The sequence below is a fragment of the Salvelinus sp. IW2-2015 genome, linkage group LG37 (genome assembly GCF_002910315.2).
Source record: "Salvelinus sp. IW2-2015 linkage group LG37, ASM291031v2, whole genome shotgun sequence".
NCBI classification, from domain to species: Eukaryota; Metazoa; Chordata; class Actinopteri; order Salmoniformes; family Salmonidae; genus Salvelinus; species Salvelinus sp. IW2-2015.
The window spans coordinates 8,605,618-8,626,657 of NC_036876.1; the positions used below are offsets into that span (position 1 = coordinate 8,605,618).

At 40.6% G+C, this 21,040-nt stretch overlaps 1 protein-coding gene across 1 annotated transcript in view; it reads right to left on the reverse strand.

Annotated features, from left to right (window-relative positions):
- Positions 1-6,990: 6,990 nt before the first annotated feature.
- The window catches only part of LOC111960181 (synaptopodin-2-like), a 64,036-nt gene continuing 49,986 nt past the window's right edge, over positions 6,991-21,040 (reverse strand). The window contains exon 6 of the mRNA XM_070437807.1: positions 6,991-11,063. Within this exon, the coding sequence (XP_070293908.1) occupies positions 10,373-11,063 (691 nt within the window). The 3' untranslated portion in view covers positions 6,991-10,372. The remainder of the gene's footprint in view (positions 11,064-21,040) is intronic.

A 21,040-nucleotide genomic window follows, 5' to 3' on the forward strand; every position in this document is an offset into this window, starting at 1 on the left:
TGGTTGTGTAGCAATGATCAACAACCAATTTGACAGAGCTTGGAGAATTTTGAAAAGAATAATGGTAAAATGTTGCACAATCCAGGTGTGGAAAACTCTTCAAGATTTACCCAGAAAGACTCAGCTGTAATCACTGCCAAATGTGCTTCTACAAAGTATTGACTCAGGGGTGTGAATACGACAGTATGTAAATTAGATAATTCTGTATTTCATTTCCAATATATTTGAGAATTTCTAAAAACATGTTTTCACTCATTTAATACATTTTGAATTCAGGCTGTAAAACAACAAAATGTGGAATAAGTCAAGGGGTACAAAACAAAACTCTTCACTTTGATGGCATGCCTTCGTTTAGGCATGCCTTCCTTGTTTTGAGTCTTAAGTGTGTTTCTCATTCTGCTGGAAAAAAACTCACAATATGCTGTTTTACATTTTGTGTTATTTGTGCTGGTCTAATTCCTAAAATGGAAACACGGAAGAGTCTGTGAGCTCTCGCGTAGTAATAATAGTTAATAGGTTACTCTTCAATTTGATGAATAAAAAATATATGAAGGCATATGTACGCATTGTTTATTATTTTGATTTCTTTGAAACTATGTAGTTGTTGCAGTTCAGGTGTTTGACAGGTGCATTCTTTAAAAAAAAKRTTTACCCCTTTTTCTCCCCAATTGGTAGWTACAGTTTTGTCCCATCGCTGCAACTCCCCAAAGGACTCAGGCGAGGCGAAGGTCGAGAGCCATGCATCCTCCGAAACACGACCCTGCCAAGCCACACTGCTTCTTGACACACTGCTCGCTTAACCCGGAAGCCAGCCGCACCAATGTGTCGGAGGAAACACCGTCCAGCTGGCGACCGAAGCCAGCTTGCAGGCCCGCCACAAGGAGTCGCTAGAGCGCGATGGGACAAGAAAATCCCGGCCGGCCAAACTCTCTCCTGACCCGGACGATGCTGGTCCAATTGTGCGCCACCTCATGGGTCTCCCGGGCACGGCCGGCTGTGACACAGCCTGGGATCGAACCAGGGTCTGAAGTGACACCTCAAGCACTGCAATGCATTGCCTTAGACCACTACACTGCTCAGGAGGCCGTCTAGGTGCATTCTTGTCAAATAAATATGCTTATTCATTCATGATTATGGATACATTCTGCAATTAGTTAATCTGGCTTTGTCTGCAACAGAACATGTCAACAATTTAGTTCTGAATTGCTTTAATACAGCAGTGCATTCGGATACCGTTAATTGAAATAGATTTAATCTCGTTCATATAGCTGGCAGAAGGGATTAAATATAGACCTCCACCGGCTGAAGGAGAAGCGGAACTGGTACAATAAGGGTATGTTGCTAATATCATCTAGGTAGATAGCTAGCTTCTTTGCAAAAAACTTGCCTAGTATTCATGCCACTTTGTAAATAGCTAACTGCTACTAGGATAGTATTTGGTACAAGACCAAATGCATAAATAAGACATCAAATATTAGTTAAATAAAATATTGAACAGTAAATGAAAATGTTCAATATATATTTCATTTTGAGTCAAGGTAGCTAGCTAGCTGACAGCAAAGGTGTCAGCTAGAGATGACATGGAGGAGCTTGCACGGATTTGTATTCGTGCATGTCTACTTTGATGCTAATTAGCATTTTCGAATCTGAGTAAATTGAACTAAATTTATTAAAAGTCATCTTGTCCGAGAGATTTACATGGTTATCAAAAAGTCACGCCAGGGAAAGCTTACATGAAACATAGTACTTGTTTGAAGTGGTTCTAAATTCCCCTATGGGAATAATGAAGGGTTTAAAAGTGATTGGAACCATTTCCGTGTTTGACCTCTAGGTTGTATGGCTATTATGACTTGTCCACTGTGGGGCTTTATGGATATATAGTGTATGACTTGAAGTGACTAAACATCAAGCACAGAGCTGCACACATACGTTAGCAACACATGGATTTATTCCTATCTGACAAACAGAAGTCAAAGGGTTCGTTTGGGGGACACTCAGTCGGACTCTCTTTACTATAACATTGGGGTCCCACAAGGGTCAATATTAGGCCCCCTTCTGTTTGAAATCTATATAAATGATCTCCCACCTGCTTGCCCACAAGTTAACATGCAGACGATGTTAACTAGTTGTTAACAAGTTAACTGAAGCTATGGTACATGTTTCTAAATGGATGCCTAATTCGTGCCTGCATTTAAATATCGACAAGACAGTATGCACTTCTCTAAGAAATCCATTGATTCTTCCCAATGAGCTGTTCTTGTTAATGGAGAGGATCTGAAAGTTGTGTCTAACTTCATGTATCTCGGCATCATTTTGGACTCCAGCTTGACATTGAAGAAACATGTGAAGAAGGTGGTTAACACGGTCAAGTTTGGATTGTCCAACCTTAGGTTTATAAGACCTTTCCTTCCTCTGGAGGCCGCCAAACTATATATGCATGCTATGATTTTCTCACATCTGAGATATTGCCTCACATGCTGGTCACAAGTAGGAGCTGCTATTCTGAAACCAATTGAATCACTCTACAAACAAACACTTAAGATTTTTGATAAACCAAACAGTTATCACCATTGTGATATCATTTACAAACATAATATTTTTAGTCTGAATAGCTTTAAGCAGTATGTACAGTTGAAGTCGGAAGTTTACATACACCATAGCCAAATACATTTAAACTCCGTTTTCACAATTCCTGACATTTAATCAGAATAAAAATTCCCTGTCTTCGGTCAGTTAGGATCACCACTTTATTTTAAGAATGTGAAATGTTAGAATAATAGTAGAGAGAATGATTTATTTCAGCTTTTATTTCTTTCATCACATTCCCAGCGGGTCAGAAGTTTACATACACCCAATTAGCATTTGGCAGCATTGCATTTAAATAGTTTAACTTAGGTCAAACGTTTCAGGTAGCCTTCCACAAGCTTCCCACAATAAGTTGGGTGAAATTTGGCCCATTCCTCCTGACCGAGCTGGTGTAACTGAGTCAGGTTTGTAGGCCTCCTTGCTCACACACGCTTTTTCAGTTCTGCCCACAAATGTTCTATAGGATTGAGGGTTGGCCTTTGTGATGGCCACTCCAATACCTTAACTTTGTTGTCCTTAAGCCATTTTGCCACAACTTTGGAAGTATGCTTGGTGTCATTGTCCATTTTGAAGACCCATTTCCAACCAAGCTTTAACGTCCTGACTGATGTCTTGAGATGTTGCTTCAATATATTGTGGCAGACCAGGGGGTTTGGTCAAAACGTTTACACAGAACAGACACGGACAGAGTAGGATTAGCTCGGTTTCAAGGGTGTTTATTTGAATGACAAACCATATCTTCCCCATGAGACCGTCTTCTGGCCTCCAGGTCTTGCTGTATCCTGTGGGGAACAAAAACTGCGCTTCCTCCTTTTATCTCTGGAACCGTACCCAACTATACAGGAGTTACCTTTCTTCGTCCCTTCTCTGATGTGCTGCCCTTCTGGCAGCTTTATGGGACACGTACAGCTGGTGAGCAATCAGTCCTTGATTGACTCACCAACCACAATCAGCCCCAATTAGTCCTGGCCGGAGAGCCCATCGAGACATGGCACGTCCAGCAGAGGGAGCCATCACCTCGTGATGTAAACTCCATCTTTCACCAGGCCTCAACGAGTCTCCCCCTGGTGGCTGACCTGCTGTATGCCACAATATCCACATTATTTTCCCTCCTCATGATGCCATCTATTTTGTGAAGTGCACCAGTCCCTCCTGCAGCAAAGCACCCCCACAACATGATGCTGCCACTTTGTCCCTATGTGCAGTTGCAAACCGTAGTCTGGCTTTTTTATGGCGGTTTTGGAGCAGTGGCTTCTTCCTTGCTGAGCGGCCTTTCAGGTTATGTCGATATAGGAATCGTTTTACTGTGGATATATATACTTTTGTACCTGTTTCCTCCAGCATCTTCACAAGGTCCTTTGCTGTTGTTCTGGGATTGATTTGCACTTTTCGCACCAAAGTACGTTCATCTCTAGGAGACAGAACGCGTCTCCTTCCTGAGCGGTATGATGGCTGCGTGGTCCCATGGTGTTTATACTTGCTTACTATTGTTTGTACAGATGAACGTGGTACCTTCAGGCGTTTGGAAATTGCTCCCAAGGATGAACCAGACTTGTGGGGGTCTACAATTTTTTTCTGAGGTTTTGGCTGATTTCTTTTGGTTTTCCAAGCAAAGAGGCACTGAGTTTGAAGGTAGGCCTTGAAATACATCCACAGGTACACCTCAAATTGACTCAAATTATGTCAATTAGCCTATCAGAAGCCTCTAAAGCCATGACATAATTTTCTTGAATTTTCAAGCTYTTTAAAGGCACAGTCAACTTAGTGTATGTAAACTTCTGACTCACTGGAATTGTGATACAGTGAATTATAAGTGAAATAATCTATCTGTAAACAATTACTGGAAAAATGACTTGTGTCATGCACAAAGTAGATGTCCGAACCGACTTGCCAAAACTATAGTTTGTTAACAAGAAAGTTGTGGAGTGGTTGAAAAACGGGTTTTAATGACTCCAACCTAAGTGTATGTAAACTTCCGACTTCAACTGTAGATGCAAGCCTTGTCTTTAAGATCCTACATGGTCTTGCCCCTCCACCCCTATGCCGGCACATCATGCTCAAGGAAAGCACCTCCAGGATAGCAAGGGCAGTAACTAGAGGGGATTGCGTTGTCCCTTTTCGACACAGTAAAATCGGTTAATCGGCCTTCTCTGTTAGAGCTACAATATACTGGAATGCAATGTCCATGGACTTCAGAAGCTGCACTGATTATTATATTTTTACATTTAAACTGAAAACATGGCTCAAATTTATCCAAACCTGTACACATGAGCTATCTGTGGTTCCTCATATGTAAGACGACAGTTGATGATAGTGTTGTTGTTGTTAGAATTATATTTTATTGGATGCAATGTTTTTGTATTTTGTATTGATTTAGTGAGTATTTGTATAGTGGTTGTGTAAAGGCCGTTACCTGCCCAGGGACACAGGGTGCGAATTAGCTTTTGGCTAACCCTGGCACATTGTCACAGATGTTGCATTTTTGTAATATTGATGTTGATTAATGTGCATTGTCCCCTATAAATATATAAATTGTCTACCAGTAGCACAAAAACAACAATGTAGTGACTACATTCAAATGTTTGATGATATCTAGATGACAACTGGAATTAATTGAAATAGAGTAACTTAGAAACCAATGTTGTCTCAGAACATTTTGTATTATTCTGTCTCTAAATCTGAGACACTCCATTTAATATGATATGTAACATTTCATATGGTAAGTATTAATTTGTGGATGTCCATCATCCATTTCATATGATATGTTATGGATTACAATTCATACAATATGTTATGAATTACAATTCATACAATATGTTACGAATTGCAATTCGTAGAAAATGTTTTCTGAATTTGCAACACGTACAATATGTTACGAATTTGCTAAACATATGATATGTTACGAATCCCAATTTGTTTTGGCTGATGTTAGCTAGGTGGCTAGTGCTAATGTTAGCTAGATCTAGGGGTTAGGGAAAGGGTTAGCTAACATACAAAGTAGCTAAAAGGTAATTTATTTTGAATAAATGTTTCTAAATGTTTTTATTTAACCTTTATTTAACTAGGCAAGTCAGTTAAGAACAAATTCTTATTTACAATGACGGCCTACACCGGCCAAACCCAGACGACGCTGGGCTAATTGTGCGCAGCCCTATGGGACTCCCAATCACAGCCGGTTGTGATACAGCTAATTAGTTGCTAATTAGATAAAATGCAAACATTTTCTGTGATGATTCAAACACACAACATTTGGGTTGCTAGATGTTATATGCCCACTGCGTTATACACCCACCCACCCATCCACCCCAACCAACCAACCAACCAGCCTCCTTTTGTTTTTGCCTTGTTAAGAAACCTTCTATCTCAGTTGCCACCAACCTTTTCTGAGTCAAGATCACTTGCAAGCAGAGATCTGCCGCTCAGAGTTTTTAAAATATGACTTAGAAAACATAAGCCTATGCACTATTAACCAATTAAAAACAGTTCTGTAGCGATGAGGTTTGTGCAGTAGGCTATAGGCCCAATACATTATCACTGCATATTGTCTATGCTTGAATTGCCCTGCCAATGTTGTTCTTCTCATATCATTTTTTTATTCTATTTTTTTTAAATGTAGGTATATGATCATAGATAATTTGTAGTATTACCTGTGAGGCACAGCTGAGTGAGCATAATAATTTGTTTAATTTGATGGCCCATATCTGATGGTTAGTCTGAGGGGAGGGAGGGGGCAGCAGTGAGGCTACCTCTCACCTGACTCATCGTCCCTCCGCTCTCCCTCCTCCCTGTACTGAGAAAAGAGGACACAGTCTTCCAGCTGATGTCAAAACTCAAAACTAAAATAGACACAATCCGTTAATAATAACGCAAGCTTATCGGCACACTTTGCTATAGTCATTCAGTGCAGCTGCAGTGTTGGTTGTAGCGTGAGTGGAAGGAGGGAGAACACACATTTTATGGCTTATAAAAGGGTTGAACAGTGTTGACAGTGCTGAATAAGAACTTAGTCATGAACTTACTCATAAAAACAGCAGCTCTTTTCTATATTCCTTGAGTATCTTTCTAGTCATGGTTTTGAAATCACACAGTATTAACTTTGCTGTGCGTTCTACCTTCAGACACATGAAATAGTCCTTCCCGGAGGTAGGGCTGCTGAATCAAGTGCACCTACCGCCAACAGTGCGAAACGAATATAATAAATAGGAACGCAAGGCTTTATCATTGAGTTTTTTACAGAAATGTTTGGCGACCGGTTGGTGCTGTTCTATCTTATGTAAGCATATCAAAAGTAACATATCATACTAATTTGAGTGTCCCGGATTTGCGTTTAGTATGGTAAGTCTAGTCTATGAGACCAGTCTGCAGAAACATGTCAGTCCCACAACAACACAACAATACAAATAGTTAGTCAGTAGGCCAATGCTTTTTTATTTTCCAAAATGCCTCATACAGCTCAGAATAGTAGCCTACTGAAATCAAATGAAGAAATCAAAATCAACGAAAAGTACACTTTGAACTTCAGGAATTATACAGTTCAAACAGACATTGGCTAATTGTTTGGACAGAAAGTGTTTGTGTAAAATAAACAAAAAAGAAAAACCACGAAAACATCACTCAAACATATCATTGCTGATGCCACAAATACAGTGGGCATCTAAAATGACARGATAGAGAGATATTAGTGTCCACTCTGTGAGACAAGAATTTCAAATCTTGCAATAATAAGAGATGATACATGAACATTCAGAATTCACACATACAATTGGAAGGCCTGCTATGAACATGAATGAAAGAAATACGCAACACAGACAAACGCATGTGATGTATCTCACAATTTCAACTTCATACACATCCATGACCAAATAATTCAAATACAATCATTCATTTTCTACTCTATTCTACATGATCTATTTGCTTGAAGCCTATTTCTCACCAGCCACGGACAACAGCAAATATCAATGTCCAAGAACATCATTTCCATCCCTCACTCTATTCTCTCTAATGTACCTGGTGTTAACACTGTTACATACCTGGAGATTATTTTTCCAGGTACCCACAGTGTAATCACTTGGAAAAATATCTTGCAGGAGAAAGAATGTCCTGTTGGATAAAATGATGCTCTCCCCTTCATTCCCTATATCGTTCACTACTTTTGACCAGAGCCCCCGATCTACCCTGGTCAAATGTAGTGCACTAATAAGGGAATAGGGTGCCATTTGGGACACAACCCTTGTTCTCTGCCACATGTTCATGTAGTACATAAAAGGCAGCCAGTGAAAATAATGAATTAATCTCTCTAAGTGGAGAGCTTACTTAATAACCTGTCTTCCCAACTTGCTGAGTTATAGATGTATCAATTTCACAAGTTTTAAGCCTGGTTTAGACCCATAATGCATCAGCAGTTTTTCTTCTCACTATGCAGTAATTGTTGAAATCTTGGCCTTGATATATTTATGTAAAGTCTTCTAAAGGACTTACCTAAATATTTATGATTTATATGGATGTTTGAGATGTGATTAATATCCCAGATCAGTGTTCAGCCCTGTGTTCGTAGCTCCTTGCTCTGGATGTAAAACGGTTTACTTGGCTTTAATTGACTCCCTAAGCATTTCCCAGCATCATATTGACGCATTTCGTTTGACAAGACATGCGAGTACACAAACACCACAAAAATCAGGATGCAAAGTAAATACATCCACAACTTCAACATCATAAAACCATCAAACCTGACCCTTTTGTATCTAATGCCACCAACCACTATCATAGCACCTGTGTTATGCTGTGTGTTTCTCACAGCTTTAGTGTCCTATCAACTAATGCTATCGTACTAGGTTTTAGCTTGTCGACACACATTATTGTACTGCTCCGCAATTTCACACTGACCTTGTGTTGTGTTCATTGGTGAGAGTGGGTGGTCTGTATGATGCACAGCAAACATAGCAGTTATACTTCCCACAGTATTCAAGGTCTTTGACACAAATATATACTTATCAAAAATACAAACGCAACATGCAACAATTTCAAAGATTTTACTGAGTAACAGTTCATATAAGGAATCAGTCAATTTAAATAAATTCATTAGGCCTTAATCTATGGATTTCACATGACTGGGAATACAGATATACATCTGTTGGCCACTGACACAGTACCTTAAAAAAAGGTAGGGGCGTGGATCAGAAAACCACTCAGTATCTGGTGTGACCACCATTTGCCTTATGCAGCGCGACACATCTCCTTCGCATCAAGTTGATCAGTCTGTTGATTGTGGCCTGTGGAATATTGTACCACTCCACTTCAATGGCTGTGCAAAATTGCTGGATATTGGCAGGAATTGAAACACATCAATCCAGAGCATCCCAAACATGCTCAATGGGTGACATGTCTGGTGAGTATGCAGGCCATGGAAGAACTCAAATCTTCAGCATCTAGGAATTGTGCACCGATCCTTGTGACATGGGGCCGTGCATTATCATGCTGAAACATGAGGTGATGGCAGCGGATGAATGGCACAGCAATGGGCCTCAGGATCTCGTCACGGTATCTCTGTGCATTTACATTGCCATCGATAAAATGCAATTGTGTTCGTTGTCTGTAGCTTATGCCTGCCCATAACATAACCCCACCTCCACCATGGGGCACTCTGTTCACAATGTTGACATCAGCAAACCACTCGCCTACACAACGCCATACACGTGGTCTGCGGTTGTGAAGCCGGTTGGACGTACTGACAAATTCTCTAAAACGATGTTGGAGGTGGCTTATGGTAGAGACATTAACATCAAATTATCTGGCAACAACTCTGATGGACATTCCTGCAGTCAGCATGCCAATTGCATGCTACATCAAAACTTGAGACATCTGTGGCATTGTGTTGTGTGACAAAACTGCACATTTTCGAGTGGCCTTTTATTGTCCTCAGCACAAGGTGCACCTGTGTAATAATCATGCTGTTTAATCAGCTTCTTGATATGCCACACCTGTCAGGTGGATGGATTATCTTGGCAAAGGAGAAATGCTCACAAAAATTTGAGAGAAATAAGCTTTTTGTGCCTATGGAACATTTCTGGGATCTTTTATTTCAGCTCATGAAACATGGAACCAACACTTCACATGTTGCGTTTATATTTTTGTTCAGTGTACCTGTCCATTCATTACTCCTATCCGTTCATTTCTATACATGACAATTACACATTCTGCCTTACAACATACTTTATGCCCATTACGTCCTCTAAAGAAATACTATTGATTTCACTTACTTTGAATGCCACTATCGCCTCAGTGTTGGATGAAATGAAAGCCTCTGAAGCAAAAAGAAGGGTGGAATTGCACCGTCAATCACTCATTGATTTCTGTCCAATGAAAACTTGATAAAGTTAAACTCAATAGTGGCCCATTTGCTAAAATAGAACCATCATTGACAGTGTCCCCAATACCAAAACATTTACTGGCTTAATCTGTCTGGCATTTATGCGTACTTGAATGCAATGCAACAGTCTGTCTCTCTCAACTAAATTCTGGTGCGGTAATGTCATCATCTGTATACTCCTAGCAGTATTCTCAGTGAAACCGAATAAGCAGATCTAAAACAGACCTCCCTCTTAAACTCTCTCCTGTCCACATCACAAACTTAATAACTAGCCCCTCACTCTCCTCAATCAATATGTTATCCCATTGTCCCAAGTTGTATTTAATGGTGATATATATGGCCACAATTACCAGCTTCATCTGAATATTCTGGAGTTACTTTTTGGTCTTGTTATGAAGTAACCATCATGTTTGTCTGCCTCTAGCGTCTCCAGCTCCAGTTAGTGTGGTACACAGATCTGTAGCTCGGCTGCTGCTGGCCCCCAGGGGGCCTTCCGTACCCATGAATAGCCCCAGAGGGCCCGATGTGGGTCTCAGTCAGGGACCTCTGTGGCTGCCACTGTCTGGGCAGGGACCTGTAGCCAGTCGGACCGGCGGGGGCCGAGGCTATGCTCTTGGTCGGGGACAGGAACGGAGGCATAACTCTGCTGTAACTCCGACTCTGATCCTGGTTCTGACCCTGGCTCTGACTCTGGCTCTGACCCCAGCTCTGTCTCTTGTTCCATCTTTGGTTCGGGTTCCATACCTCAGTCTTCCTGGGAGGATCGTCAGACACCCTAGCCTTCCACTCGGCAGGGGGCTCAGGGAGTAGCTTGCGCTGGGCAGCCGAGCGCACGTTGAAGGCGATGGCCTGCTGGAGGTTCTGGAAGGCGAAGGCCTCGTCAACCAGGCCCATGGGGTGGTGGGCTGCGGCCTCCCAGGGGGAAGGAGGCTTGTGACTCCTGTCCAGCCATGACGTCTGCCTCCCCGGGGGGGCCTGAGCAGACGAGGCCTGTACCAGGGGTTTGTATGAGGGAAAGGGGGATCCAGACGATGACCGGAGGCCCAGCGATGGTGCTTTGGCGACGGGTGGGGACAGAGTGTAGCTCCGGCCAAACTCCTGGAAAAGGGACATTCAGACATGTTTACTTCAGACAGAGGCAGATTTTGAGATTCTTGTCTGACTACTAACAAATAGCAGAGTTTAACTTTGAAAATGGCTTTGACAAATTTTGAGAGCTTCCTTTGAGCTTCCTAAGACCCACATATAATCTCCAGTATGCTCTTCAGTCTCATGCAGCACAATAATGTTTAACTAAAAAACTTATGTTAGGTCATCTTTTAAGTAATTTTTTTGATGTGGTATATTATTATTATTATTCGAGAATCTAACTAAAGCAATTAGATGTTTACCCCATCTCACATTTGTTATGTTATAAATCATTTGTTTGTGTTCTCTTGAGTAAATGGAAATAACACAGCATTAGTCCTACATCATGTGAGGAGTATTTTGGTAATCCAAATCTTTTAGGAGTTAACATTCATGCTGCAATGTTCTAAAGGAAGAAAACTACCACAATCATATGATGCAACTTGATAGAGGATGACTACTCAAGGAGGCTACTTCACCATTTTGTATTGTCACAATTCCAACACCTAGACGGTCTTTTGATTTCTCAGAACAATTGACTCATGAGTATGTGTTTCCATTGAAAGTCACATTTAGCTTATTTAAATTGGATCTGACTGGCTTTGTGGATTACATGCTTCACTTTTAAGGTATCTCAATGAATCAGCAAATCTCCCCAAGGGCTGTTATCTTGTCCCTCTCGTTGTATCAAAGACCAGGGTCCTTTTAAGTCCCCATTAGAATGCCTGCACAGGCGGAGGTAATGTGTCGAGTGGGCAATGCTGGCAGCATCTCTTGTATGATCAAAACAGTCTTCCTGTAATTCAAACCGCTCAGAAGGGAGTGTGCTGCCATCTGGTGAATATGTGTAGAACAGCCAATAAGATCAGCTCCTATAGAAACTTGTGACTCATAGGACGGCAAGAGAGTGAAGTCAATTGCAGCTAAATTTGAGTAATTTTAGGGCAAAATTCAATGAATAACTTGTTTAGTCAAGATAACCTGTAAGCTGTAAGAGGAATCAAAGATCCAGCTGTCTTTGTGATCCAGCTGTCATTATTTGGACTGGGACACATATGAATGGGCTTAAATAGATTAGTAGACAATGTAAGCTCATATTTAATTCTAAGAATTATGTTAAAGAGGATTTGTATGGCCTCCTGAGTGGCGCAGTGATCTAAGGCACTGCAGTGCTTGAGGTCTCACTACAGAACCGGGTTCAATCCCAGGCTGTGTCATAGCCGGCTGTGACCGGGCGATCCATAAGGCGGTGCACAATTGGCCCAGCGTCGTCTGGGTTCGGGAGGGTTTGGGCGTCCGGAATTTCCTTGTCCCATCGCACTCTAGCGACTCCTTGTGGAGGGCCAAGCACCTGCAAGCTGACTTCGGTCTCCAGCTGGAAGGTGTTTCCTCCAACACATTGGTGCGGCTGGGTTGAGTAAGCAGTGTGTCAATAAGCAGTGCGGCTTGGCAGGGTCGTGTTTCTTGACCTTTGCCTCTCCCGGGTCCATAGGGGAGTTTCAGCGATGAGACAAGACTGTAACTATCAATTTGATATCACAAAATTGGGGAGGAAAAAAAGGTAAAAAATAAATAAATAGGGGATTTGTACTTTTGTATTGATATTGCCTTTATTACATTTAGTATATTTGTTTGTTGGGATACACTGTTGCACCTCAAAAAGCACAAGAAAGAAGATTGACAGCCACCATCTCAGATTGTTCTAATATCGTTTCTGTTGTTAGAAACAGATAAGATTAGCATTCCTGCAACATTCTTTTGTTGAAATATATTTTTATCTTTGAGAAAATGAGGTTAACTGATGAATATAATATTCAATAAATATAGTACCTAACATTCGATTTGGACCAAACTTTTTTCTAATAATGAGTTAGACATGAGGAATCCAAAGAAATGGTCCAACAAAAAAAACACGGACCTTCCACACCCCACGCCAATCCCACCCCAACAACGAGTATATACTATCAGTTCTCTATGTTTGACAAGTAGAATGGAGCTGCGGCTCTGAGGATTGTTTCTTCATCCTATGTAATGTATTCTCAATTAATTTTGTAATGATTTTTCCCACTGTTCAGAGAAATTAGTAATTGAAGTTGTTGGGTTTATGTCTCATACTGATACTGACCACTAGATTGTGTTGATCCTGAAATTAGGTTATTCTTTTTTATAGTTCACCCAAATTACATATTGGTTTTCGTGTAAGCAGTCAATGGACCAGGTATGACAGCAACCCATGCTTTGGTTTTGTTTACATGGTCACTGTTTCAAATGCTAACTTTTTAGCATTTGTATCACAAATCCAATGCAACTCAATTGTACCTATATTTTCACACTTCCTGTATCAACAAATGTATTGTGTAACTCAATGATGTTACTTATAGATGATTTGAAAATGAAGTGTGAAAATGCTAATATAGGTACTATTGACTTGAGTTGGATTTGTGCCACAAATGCTGAAAAGTTTGCTTTTGAAACAGTGGCCAGGTAAACAAAACCAAAGCATGGGTTGCTGTCATACTTTTTCCATCGACTGGTTAACGGGTAACCAATATGTGTTTTGTGATTTGAGTGAACTAACCCTTTAACAATAGGAGGAGGGGGGGTTCTTTAAAAATCACCTAATAGCAGGAACAGCACCATCTAGTGGTCAGAACCTGGCAATATCAGGATATAGGATAGGACATAAACCCAATAACTTCAATGACTAACAGGTAAAAAAACATAAACAAATTTACTGAGAATATATTGCTCAGAAGGAAGGAAGGCCCCAAAAATTGTCAAAGACTCCAGTCACCCAAGTCATAGACAGTTCTCTCTGCTACCGCACGGCAAGCGGTACTGTAGCACCAAGTCTAGGTCCAAAAGGCTCCTTAACAGCTTCTAACCCCAAGCCATAAGACTGCTGAACAATTAATCAAATGGCCACCTGAACTATTTACATAGTTTATTTAGCTAATATTTTCTTAACTCTCTTTCTTGAACTGCATTGTTGGTTAAGGGCTTGTAAGTAAGTATTTCACGGTTTTTATTTATTTATTCTATTTAACCTTTATTGAACTAGGCAAGTCAGTTAAGAACAAATTCTTAGTCACAATGACGGCCTACCAAAAGGCAAAAGGCCTCCTGTGGGGACGGGGGCCTGGGATTAAAATAAACAAATAAAAACAATATAGATATAGGACAAAACACACATCACAGCAGGAGAGACAAAACAACACTACATAAAGAGAGACCTAAGACAACAACAAAGCAAGGCAGCAACACATGACTACACAGCATGGTAGCAACACAACATAACAACAACATGGTAGGAACACAACATGGTAYCAGCACAAAACATGGTGCAAACATTATTGGGCACAGTCAACAGCACAAAGGTCAAGAAGGTAGAGACAACAATACATTACACAAAGCAGCCACAACTGTCAGTAAGTGTCCATGATTAAGAATGAATGAAGATGATTGAGATAAAACTGTCCAGTTTGAGTMTTATGTTGCAGCTCGTTCCAGTCGCTAGCTGCAGCGAACTGAAAATATGAMCGACCCAAGGATGTGTGTGCTTTGGGGACCTTTAACAGAATGTGACTGGCAGAACGGGTGTTGAATGTGGAGGATGAGGGCTGCTGTAGATATCTCAGATAGGGGGGAGTGAGGCCTAAGAGTGTTTTAAAAATAGGCAAACACCAGTGGGTCTTGCGACGGGTATACAGAGATGACCAGTTTACAGAGGAGTATAGAGTGCAGTGATGTGTCCATACCCGAGAGAATACTATAGACATCAAGAAAGCCAGTCAGTTGATTATTGACAAGTTTTTCCAACACTTTTAATAAACAGGGCAAAATAGAAATAGGCCTATAACAGTTAGGATCAGCTTGATCTCCCCCTTTAAATAAAGGACGAACTGTGGCTGCCTTCCAAGCAATGAGAACCTCCCCAGAAAGGAGAGACAGGTTAAAAAGGTTGGAGGTAGGCTTGGCGATGATAGGGGCAGCAACCTTAAATAAGAAAGGATCTAAACCATCTGACCCAGATGTTTTTTTGGGGTCAAGTTTAAGGAGCTCCTTTAGCACCTCGGACTCAGTGACTGCCTGCAGGGAGAAACTTTGTAGCGGAACAGGGGAAAGAGAGTGATAACCTAAGCCATACACGGATCCCCACACCAATCCAACCCAAACAACGAGTATATAGTATCAGTTCTCTATGTTTGAAAGGTAGTATGGCGCCGTGGCTTGGAGTATTGTTTCTATCAAATCAAATCAAATTTTATTTGTGACATGTGCCGAATACAACAGGTTGTTTCTGTTACTGGCCCAATGCTCTCACAATGGTGTGGGGATTCGTGTATGGCTTTTGCCCACTTCTTTGGATTCCTCATGTCTTACTCAATAGCTAGGTTTCCATCCAACTGGCAACAGATTTTTATGTGAATATTCTAAAATCCACATAAAGAAAATATGAGCATTTTCCCACCAGTGGTGTTTCCACCAAACGGACTCGTTGTGGATAAAAATCAGTGCCTGATGACAGTGCACACAATGTACTTTTTTGCTTAAGTTTTCATGTACTGAAAAAAATAAATAATTCAGTGCGTTTCCAAAGCATTTTCAACTGCACCGATAGTTTTTCCAGAAAAACTGTTGCATTAAATAGCAAATGTGCCTGCTTTGGTCTTGGCATGTGTGCTCTAGCCAACAACTCGCAGATACAATGTGGGTTGGCTAGTCTACAGGATGAGATTATTATGGATTCTTATTTGTCAAACAGCAGTCAATCTTCGATCATCATGTCACCAGAATCATACCCTCTAAATCTATTGGAAAGGAGCATCAAGATCACTGTGCACTTCACCACCCTGTGAAGTTCATCATAAGTCATTTCATCTGTAGCCTAGTAAAGTGCATGGTTTCCTGAGTGGTAGTGGGAGGACCACACACCATTTCATCGCATGACTCCAAGTTAACTTCGATATGATGGTTATTATACTGAACAAAAATGGGCCTCAGAATCTCATCACAGTGTTTTTGTGCCTTCAAATTGCCATTGATAAAATGCAATTGTGTTCATTGTCCGTAGCTTATGCCTGCCCATACTGCCAAATTCTCTAAAATGACATTGGAGGCGACTTATGGTAAAGAAATGAACATTTAATTCTCTGTCAACAGCTCAGCATGCCAATTGCACACTCCCTCAATGCTTGATACATCTGTGGCATTGTGTTGTGCGACAAAACTGCACATTAGGGGCAGCAGGTAGCCTAGTGGTTAGAGCATTGGGCCATTAACCGAAACGTTGCTGGATTGAATCCCCGAGCTGACAAGGTATAAATCTGTCATTCTGCCCCTGAACAAGCGTAACGTAGCGTGCTGAGAGTCAGGAAGCAAGTTCAGGGAGGGAGTGTTTTAATAAATAAATAAACACAACATAATACAAAATAAGAAACACGAACAACGCACAGACATGACACAGGAACAGAAACAATAGCGCCTGGGGAAGGAACCTYTGTAATGAGTGACAAATATAGGGAATGGAATCAGGGAGGTGATGGAATCCAGTTGGATGACGGGCAGGTGCGCATAACGATGGTGACAGGTGTGCGCCATAACTAGCAGCCTGGTGACCTAGAGCCCGGAGAGGGAGCACACGTGACAACAAGGCAGTTAAACCACTGTTCCCCAGTAGGCCCTCATTGTAAATAAGAATTTGTTCTTAACTGACTTGCCTAGTTAAATAAACATTTTAACAATTTCAAGAGTGGCCCTTTATTGTCACAGAAAAAGGTGCACCTGTGTAGTGATTATGCTGTTTAATCAGCTTCTTGATATGCCACACCGGTCAGGTAGATGGATTATCTTGGCAAAGGAGAAATGCTCACTAACAGGGATGTAAACAAATTTGTGCACAAAATCTGAGATAAATACATTTTTTGTGCATATGGAACATTTCTGGGATTTTTTATTTCAGCTCATGAAACATGGGACCAACACTTTACATGTTGCGTTTATATTTTGGTTCAGTGTATATCAATATTTGCGCATAAAGGCATTTCCACTGCTATTTCTCGCATAATTAATTATAACGACACAAAAAGATCCCACCATGTCAAATTAACAAATTATCTCCATCACAGCTGGTGATATTTTTATACGGTATGACTTTACTCGCATAAAAACAGTGGTTAGAAACGTGGTTATTGTTACAATTTTTGTTGGGTCCAACTTGGATGTTAGGTACTATAGTTATTGAATATTACATGAATCCTATAAATTGAAATTGCCAATTTGGGCGCAATCAGTTAGCTTAATGTCTCAGAGATCAATTATATTTCAACAAAATATGGTTTCCGGAATGCCTATCTTATCCTATCTTAACGATTTCAGAACAATCCGAGATGATGGGTGATTCGCTGATTCCCAGCCACAGCCAGGGACGCTTGGGTGTCTGCCTGGGGTTGAAGGGGGTGACGGTAGGGGATGGAAGGTCAAACTTAGATGGGCACCATTGAGTCTGGCTCTACCACACCATTGGGGAGTCCAGTTAGCATTGTGTGTCACCGTTAGGAATTTGATGATGTCATGGCAGCTGGGGCCATTGAAGAGAGAGTTTCCTGGTCTGTCGTGATAGTGCTACAAATGGATTTGATATTTTCTGTGTTTTCCACTCCTACGTCACTGGTTTATAAGCAAGCGCTGTCTGTTACTTACTACCTGTTGACTACCTCAGATGAAAAATACTGAGATGAGGGCATTTGTTGGCAAAGACATAATGTGTGAACAACATACACATTTTGGGGTCTTGTCTCATTTAATCTACCAGGAAACACGTTGGGCATCAATAAATGCATTTCTGTTCATTCTACAACTCTCCCATTCCTTAGCTATAAGCCAGCCAGTTTTAGTCTTGATTYCGACTTTCCTATAACTCATACAGAGGTTTATACATTAATTAAAATGGACAAGCATGTAGAACACATTTTACATGTCAAGTTTAGTCATTTAGCAGACAGTCTTATCCAGAGCGATTTACAGAAGCAATTGGGGTTAAGTGCCTTGCTCAAGGGCACAACGACAGATTGTTCACCTAGTCGTCACTGGGTTTCGAACCAGCGACGTTTCAACCAACACTCTTAACCACTAGACTACCTGCCATGCATCTAAATAAGTATTCCTTAGCATGCATAAAATACATACATCTACATGAGATTAAGAAGCAGGTGTAGCCAACAGGCCAGGACAGGACTCTTTTAGTCAGGTCATTCAAGTAGGGATCAAATTTCCACCCGATATAGCCTGTTCCTGCAGCCTGCTCTGGGCACCGATTGATATTAAGACTCCCTCTAAACAGATGACCTCCCCTTGACAACCCCTCTAACATGGATCCCAAAACGACGTGATGATGCAAGACTGACGGGTAAACATTTAGGTCAGAGCTTGCTCATCCTCCAATCTTATCCAATGAGGTCACTCCAAGCTCCAATTCGATGAGCTCGTCAAAGATCGAAATACCCTTGATGCAGAATCAGTGACCATGCGGTCAGGGATGATAATGTGCCTTTTGAGCACTTTCCTAGCATTCTAGAGAACTCTAGAGTTTGGGTGAGGAACATATCCGATTTCTAAGCAGGGGCAGCTGGCTGGTTACAAGGCTTTTATAGAAGGCGAGCAGTGAGCTATTATTGGAAAGTGGTTGGCTATCCATTGAATTTACAATAATAAAACACAGTGGTAACAGTGGTAGCTATATCCACTCTGACAGTACAACATCATGTTGATTATGCCAGTAAACATGTCAGTTGTTTAGAAGATGACATGGATTACCAGCACAAGTTTCTTCTCCTCTGTTCTAGTTAACTCTTCTCAAAGTCCCTTCGGCTGTGATTATTTCAAGTATGATTTGTATTTTGCTATGACTGAAAATAGTACAAGATGTGTTGCAGTTTTGTAAATCTAAACCTACAATCCATCCGTTGTCATATTTGAGTAAAYAAGTAACAAAACAATGAATGCATGTTTTAATTGTGTGGGTGTGGTCATTTCTTTTGTACAGAAAATATGGCGAAGTGGTGACAAAGTGGGAACAATGTTGTGCCAGGCAGAAAGAAGGTGTAGAGGAAAAGTAGAGAGTAACAAACGGAATGGGATCTAAAAAATGCAGAAGAGACCAACCAAGGAAACGCAAACAGAAGGATAAAATACATTTTAATTGCTCCAATGTGAATCTTACAGGAAGTGCACTATGAAGAAGAAACACACAAAAGACAATGAAAAAGAAACAACTTCAAGAACGAAAGGAAGCAACCCTATACGAAATTATACCTTAACATTACAGGGTGGTTCATCCTAACTCGCCTTTTTTTCTGTAACTGTGCTTATTTAAATATCCCTTTAATGATGTTTGTTTTTTGGCATTATGTAAAATCAAAGCAGGTGGACAGAAACATAGAAAAAGGATGCAAAGCTGAAATCAGAAAAGTGAGAAAGACAATCATTTGTAGGCCAAAGCTAGAGAGGTAGTGAGTGACTGCCATTCGTGTAGGTGAAATTCAAGCCTACTAACCCTCCCAAACCAACAGCTCTCACTACACACAAACATATAATCTGTGACATTGGACAGTTTAAATGTAGGAACCTAACATGACGCAACAGCTGGTAAAAAGTTTAAAATAAAACCAAACCATTCAAGTAGGGTCTTTGGAAGACGCTGAAGGAAATTGTACACGATCTACATCCTACATTCGTCCAAGTACATTCCACCTCTAAGAGATGGGGGCCTAAAAAACGCGCAATCGCACACGCACACGCAGACACACACACACACACACACACACACACACACACACACACACACACACACACACCCTTTAAACCCCCTATGCTCCTTTGAGACCCCTCTTTCAAAGTCACTAAGATCTCTTCTAGCCGTGGTATCCAAAAGAATGGGCAACTGGACATTTTTTATACATGACCTTATGCATGATGAGATGAACATTTCTTAATTAACTCAGGAACCACACCCGTGTGGAAGCACCTGCTTTCAATATACTTTGTATCCCTCATTTACTCGTGTTTCCTTTATTTTGGCAGTTACCTATATACTTCCATAAAATACATTAACTTTTTGCAATGTAATTTATGAATATTTTTGTTAAAATTAAGTCGGCAGGTTTCCTATTCATTATAGCATATGAGCATTATATCCACCAAATCTAAACAATTTCACTATACATACAAAACATACATATCCTCCTAAGATCCAGGAATTCATTTTCGTCCTCTCTAATGGACATTGGTTTTTGGTCCGTATCTCTTAGGCCATACATGCCACTGTGGTAGATCCTGTTGTACCTTTGAGAGGACATTCTGGGCTTTTCAATGACAACATGTGTGGGGGTGTCACCTTGATCCTTTTTTTCTTTATGGTTCTTCAAAATGCCTACCATCACAATTAGCACATTTCATAGTAAGTGTGTGTAATTGTATAATTCTAATTTTTGTGAGTTTGATGTTCAAATGGTTTCTAATAGGTAAATATCTCAGGAATAGTTTGGTGAGTTTTTGAACAATGTAATCATATGTGACATTAAATAAGAGCTAAACTATGTTCTTTACCTACTGCCCCCACTTACTGTAATTGTTCATATTTTTTCATATTTACTATCAACCCAGTCCTAATGGCCACTAACAGTGAACATCCTTTAACATGTTTTTTTCTTCACCCCAAAAACTTAATAAACGTAATAAAAAATGTATAAATGATCTAAAACTGGGTCTCAGGAGAATATGTCAAATAAAGCCAGACAGTTCTCAAACCTGTCTCTAAATATATTTCAACTGACCAGTCCTGGTCTCCCTTACCATGTTTTAAACGTCTTTAGTCGCTACTAATCATTTAGTCTTCTCTTTGTCATCAAGGTCAATTTTGACAAACAATTATTGCACATCTTAACAGCTAACAAATACACT